Below are 5,635 nucleotides of genomic sequence, written 5' to 3' on the forward strand. Positions count from 1 at the left end.
GAAGCTAACGCTCAGATACAGGCTCTGAAGAGTTTGCTTATGGAAGTTTATCATCAGAACAATCGTTTTCTGGTGCTGGCTGGTGGTGGCTCCTCCATCCTACATGGCCATGCGTGTCCAAGCAGTGCTCCTGGGGAAGCAGCTGGCCATCCCCAGCAGCTGGCCATCCCCAGCAGCTGCTGTAGTACCAAGTAACATAAATCATGGACCATACACAGTATTATATCTCACTGCTATGAAGGCTTGTGAGCCTCCATCATGTCTTCAAGAGTTCTGAGACTTCCATTGTCCATCTGATGTCTTGGGGGAAGACTTAGCTGTCTGATGAAGGGGCCACAGCTGCCTTTTCATTCTCCTTATGGCTATCTCCAAAGGGTTCCTCATCTTTCTCCTTCATGGAGAACTTCTTCCTGAAGGCTTGTGTCAAGCTGGAAGAAGAAGCCTTCCTGAATGTGGTAAGTCTCTTTCTGAAGTTGCCCCCTGAGAAGAAATAGAGAAGTGGGTCAAAGCAGCAGTTGGCAGCTGCCAAGGGGAGTGTTACCACCACTGATTTCTGTAGGTATATGGCATCCTCGCAGCTGGTGTTCTTCAGCCTCAGCACATGGAGGTGGACTGTACGTAGAATATGGTATGGGGTGAAGCTCACCAGGAAGGTGAGTGTCACTATGATGATCATCCAGACTGCCTTTCTGTGGTTAGCCCGGTTCTTCTTCAAGGAGTTTTTCATTAAGGTCCTTATGATCATGGTGTAGCAGATAGTTATGACAATAAAGGGAAGGATGAAACCCACAGTAAGGGCAATAAAATCCAGGATCACAACTAAATTTGTCTTCTGAGAGTTTTCTGGGGGTTCAAAGCATTTGGTCTTGTTGCCATGTTGGTATGTCCCATTCCGCAGAAAGGGAGTGCTTGTCAGGGTGACAAAAATCCAGATGCCAATGCAGACGAATTTTGCCCTCCTCTCCGATACCAGATTGATGTTCTGGACTGGAAAAACAATGGCTATGCAGCGGAAGAAGCTCATTGCAGTCATGAAGAAGATGCTGCAGTACAGGTTGACATACAGCGCATACGAACTGACCCTGCATAGGAAGTCACTGAAGAACCAGTTTCCTTTGTGAACATAGTAGATGACACGCAGGGGCAGGGTGGCCACGCAGAGGAAGTCAGACACAGCAAGGTTCAGCATGTACACCTGAAAGGCTGTCTTTTGCCGGTATGTCCTTATGAGGACGTAGAGCACAAACCCATTGCCAACAAAGCCTATAATGCTGATCATGGAGTAGAGTGTGGAATAGACCTTGTTTCGGAAGTCATCAATGGAGTGATGGCATGACAAGTTATCAAACAGCACTGTCATGTTGGCTGGCTGGGGCACTGGTTCTGCCTGGTGATGAATGTCAGGCCTAAGGATGAAAAACCTCAGGTGAGATCAAACAGCACATGAAAATTAAATGCCATTATTAGATAGGGGAAAAAACTGTCACCTCTGCCTACAATAGAGAACAGGGAAGAAGGGGTGTAGATTGGTACATATTTGTGTCATTATAACTATCCACTACAACCACGTTCCTTAACAGGGGACCAACAACTGATGAAGATGAAAATCACCTTTTTTTATTGGCAGCATCCTTCTTCCACTGAATAACCAAACTCTCCAACTCCATACAAACCTAGGTAGCTACTCATTGAAACGGCAGAGAGGAATAATGAAGCTGGCAACAGCTCTGTGCAAGTTAAAATAGACCAGATCTGGACCCTAATGATTGTTGAGCCTCTCAGCATCACCTGGCAAATGCTGCCTCACTGTGCTCCACCTCCAAGCCTGCCTGTGGAAACACAGGTCACTGCAGGGAAAGGTCTGCAAGAAGGTTTCCAACACAGTAAAGGTGCTCACCTCTGCGCACAGGCAGCACCAGTTCTTAAACTTGCTTTGTTAATAAATATGTGTAATTACTAGCTTTGGAAAAGATACTGCTTATTCTGTGTGATGAGCAAGAAGGATCCCTTTAGCAGAGAAGACACCACAGGGCTCCAGTTTCCCTGGCACTGGCTAAGCAAAGGTACTGCTGCAACACCTGGAAGATGGAAGGGAAGGCTGGAGGGAGGCTCAAGTAGATCAAACCTCCGGGTCTGGAGACATCTCTCCTATCAAGGTAACTCCCTAACAAAGGTTTTCTTCTTGGGGTTGCTTTACTTTGGTTGACATTCACAGGTCTGGGGCTCTGCAGAGTGGTCAGACCCACAGCCAGGAGGGTTTTCAGATCCGCTCAGCTAGTCTCTCATGGCATGTGATTGTTTCCTTTTGGTATTCATTTGAGTGCAGCGAGGCATGAGGCTCTTAGAATTCATATTGTCTTAAAGTAAAGCAAGTGAAAAATACACTCATATTTTTCTCATTTGTTTTAAATGTCTAATAGGTCAAATATAGGAACTCAGTTGCAGTCTGAGACCATGAACAACCCCAATGGTCAGAACTGCAGGATTTCAGCTTACAGGCTGAAATAACAGGACTTAACAACGAAAGCAATGTCTGCAACAGGATTGGTTACAACACCACTACACTTGCTCAAGCCCAATGTTAAATGGTATGTATTTTCATCCTTAAAAATAGTCTGACAGCATTGAAGTAGAGTCTGTCACCCTCCAGGATTTGTGAGGCATTCAGAACCACAATGGAATGCTCAAGGCTTCCAGGTTTCAGATAAGCTTCAGCTATTTGAGAGTTTGTACTTTTAAAACAATTTTCCGACTATTTGCAATGCACAAATTACATTAAAGCTCAATAGATACCAGTGAGGGGGCACAGATAGGAGGGGAGGCAAAAGCTGACACTAGGTCAACAGGATGTTTTTTCCTCCCATGCACTTGAGGGTGTGAATGGCCGAGCAAGTAACTGCACAGAGGTCTTTGGCCAGAAGAGGCAGCCAAGACTCTGCCCAACTCTGTCAAAGCCTCTCAATCAGTATATTGTCACTTACAGTTCACCTCAGCTTGCATAAGAAAGCTTATCTAGTGATGCTCATTGCAAATAACCTGTTAATCAGAGCGGGGCAGTGAGTCTGCCACTGTGTCCTCTCCCTGCCTCTTGTCAGCCTGATTCTGGTGGTGACAGACGCCAGACCTCAGTCCCAGCTTGGATGAGTCTGGGCTCCTCACACACATGGCACCAAAAGCCCAGAGTGGGTACAAACACCACCAGACATCATTCCAGCAATGTTCTCCCTCCTGTGCAAGGAGGAGCCAGCACCAAAGACTGAGCCCTGTGTCCTCTGGGAAATGCTGAGATCCAGTCTTCTTCCTACACCACTGGCATCCTCGCTTGCCTGAGGACTTCAGATCTGAGGGTCAAGTTAAAGAGCAACACTCCAGTAATGCTATAACATCTCCAAGATAAGATTAAACTTAAGTTTATGGTAACATTGGCCTGATATTAACTGCAGATAGAGCAATATTCTCTGCAAAAAATCCTGCAGGATCCCTGTTCCCTGCTTTTATCTGTCAAGCTAAAACGGAGCAGGCAACAAAGCCCTTCCTATTGTTCCTCTTATTGCTGGCTTAATGCCCAGCAAGCAGACCCAACAAGCAAAACCCCACCACACTATGCACTGCAAACACATATGGAAATTAGTGGCTCAATTATCTCATGAAAATGCATATAGATAAAATCTCTGTACTTACCAGGGTATTATTGTACATCAGGTTTTTCTCAGATGTTAGAAAAGACAGAAAAACCACACCAAGAGATTTGAGATTAAGAGGCTGGAATGATTTCTTCTGCACACTGAAGCTTTCTTCCTCTGCCTGGACCTCCAGGCAGCTATGGTCAGTATGAAGAAGGAACATATAACTGACAAGTGAGGCTGTGTGGCCAAGCAAAGAAGCTCTGCCTAAAAGCAATGATGCTGCAAGCCCTTCCAAGGTAGCACCAGTGAGGGGTCCCACTGCTTTCCTGTCACCGCAGACTGCTCTTCCCTCTGCCAGTTCAAACATCCTGCACAAGAGATAACCAAAAGATATCAGCAAACATCACAGCCCATTGCTTGCACATCAGTTAACTTATTCAACTTCTCTGCCTGTTTGTGCACACTTCTGCAGTAGCATTGAGCCAGATGCTAAACATCTTACCTCCTTTGGGGACTAAATTCCAGTCTTTCAGCTGCTGTTCTTAAAGATACTAGCAGATAGTGCACAACATGAAAAGTACTGGTCTAAAAGACAGAGACCAGTTATCAATCATATTTCTAAACATAAATTACAATATCTTTTGTAACCAAAATAAAACCTGATGATTACAACACTGAAGTGGACTGCTGAAGCATAAGAGCTCTACACCTAAAAATATGCCTGTAAAACCCAAGAAACCCCACAGACCATCATTTCCTAGCTGAAGCTTTAGACCAGGTTCACATCATGGACTGAAGACAAGCATCAGTTCCACCAGCTGTGGTTCACTGAACCATTATTTATACAGCTGGGGTTCACCGAGCCACATTTATTTATATGCTCCTTAGGAACATTCAGAAGCAAGAGGGAGGAAAGCATCCCAAACCAAGCAAACCCCTGAACAGCATCTTCACGTCCCATGCAGCACAGCTGGCTTCATACACCACATTTAATTACACAACCAAAAAGCAAAGGTACCGTGGTCTGTAAAGGTGTAAAGCACCACCGGCCCTCGGGAGCTGCGAGCCCCAGGGGCTGTCTGGGGCAAGCAGCGAGGAGCATCAATCAAGAACACCCTTGGCAAACACCACATGTCCCGCAAAGCTCCGGCCTCAGAGCGAGCATCGCAGCCATCAACCGAAGCCGGCAGCAGACACTGATTAATGAACAGCTCATTAGCACGCAGCGGTTACAACCGGGTGCTCAGCCCTGCCGCAAGCCGCCCCCCGACGGCCGGGACACGGCTCCCGCAGGCACCGGCCTCCACGGCCGTCGGGGAGCCCCGTCCCGTCCCGTCCCGTCCCGTCCCGTCCCCCACCGAGTGAGCGCTTACCGGAGCCGAACGGGATGCGAGGATCTAACGGGGGTTACGGGGCTCTCCCCGCTCCGCTGCCCTTAAACGGGGACCGACAAAGCCCCGCCCCCCGGAGGGGATGACCACGCCTCCTTATCGCTCTTCCCTTCCTTCCCAGTACCCCCCCCCGCTGCCAACAGGGAGAGGATCGGGAATGAGCTGTGTGTAATGGCAAAGCCCTGGTTTGGGGATTACAGCCCCTCGCAGACCCTCCTGGGTGCTGTGCAACACGAGCGTCGCGACAGCGATAAGACAACGTCGTCTTGGTTGTGATTGCACCTCTTCCACCCTGCTGTGTCCCGGGTTTCCTGCTGTCAAACACAGCACTTGGCACTTTCTTTGCAGGTCTTTGGCACGTCCTCACACGCAGACTGTGCAAGACTTGTGTTTCAGGCAAAGCCCTGGTGCTGTGGAGGTGTCAGTTCCTCTTTTACACCACTCTGTCAACAGTGAAGCAAGTGTACCTCATCTAACCACCCCTCCTGAGAGCCTTCCCTGCCTTCATGCACAGAAAAACCTTCTGTATCCCACAGGGTACTTGGCAGTGTGTTAGGAACAGTTGAATCATAGAATCATAGAATAGTTAGGGTTGGAAAGGACCTTAAGATCATCCAG

At 47.8% G+C, this 5,635-nt stretch overlaps 1 protein-coding gene across 1 annotated transcript; it reads right to left on the bottom strand.

The window, feature by feature from the left end:
* Positions 1-215: 215 nt before the first annotated feature.
* Positions 216-5,046, bottom strand: CYSLTR1 (cysteinyl leukotriene receptor 1). The gene is made up of 3 exons (XM_034064095.1): positions 5,000-5,046; positions 3,682-3,994; positions 216-1,406 (listed from the first exon to the last, which is right to left on the bottom strand). Exon 3 carries the CDS (start codon positions 1,358-1,360, stop codon positions 314-316), a length of 1,047 nt encoding a protein of 348 aa, XP_033919986.1. The 5' UTR covers positions 1,361-1,406; positions 3,682-3,994; positions 5,000-5,046; the 3' UTR covers positions 216-313.
* Between the last annotated feature and the right edge of the window lie 589 nt (positions 5,047-5,635).

Source organism: Melopsittacus undulatus, chromosome 6, assembly GCF_012275295.1.
Source record: "Melopsittacus undulatus isolate bMelUnd1 chromosome 6, bMelUnd1.mat.Z, whole genome shotgun sequence".
NCBI lineage: Eukaryota > Metazoa > Chordata > Aves > Psittaciformes > Psittaculidae > Melopsittacus > Melopsittacus undulatus.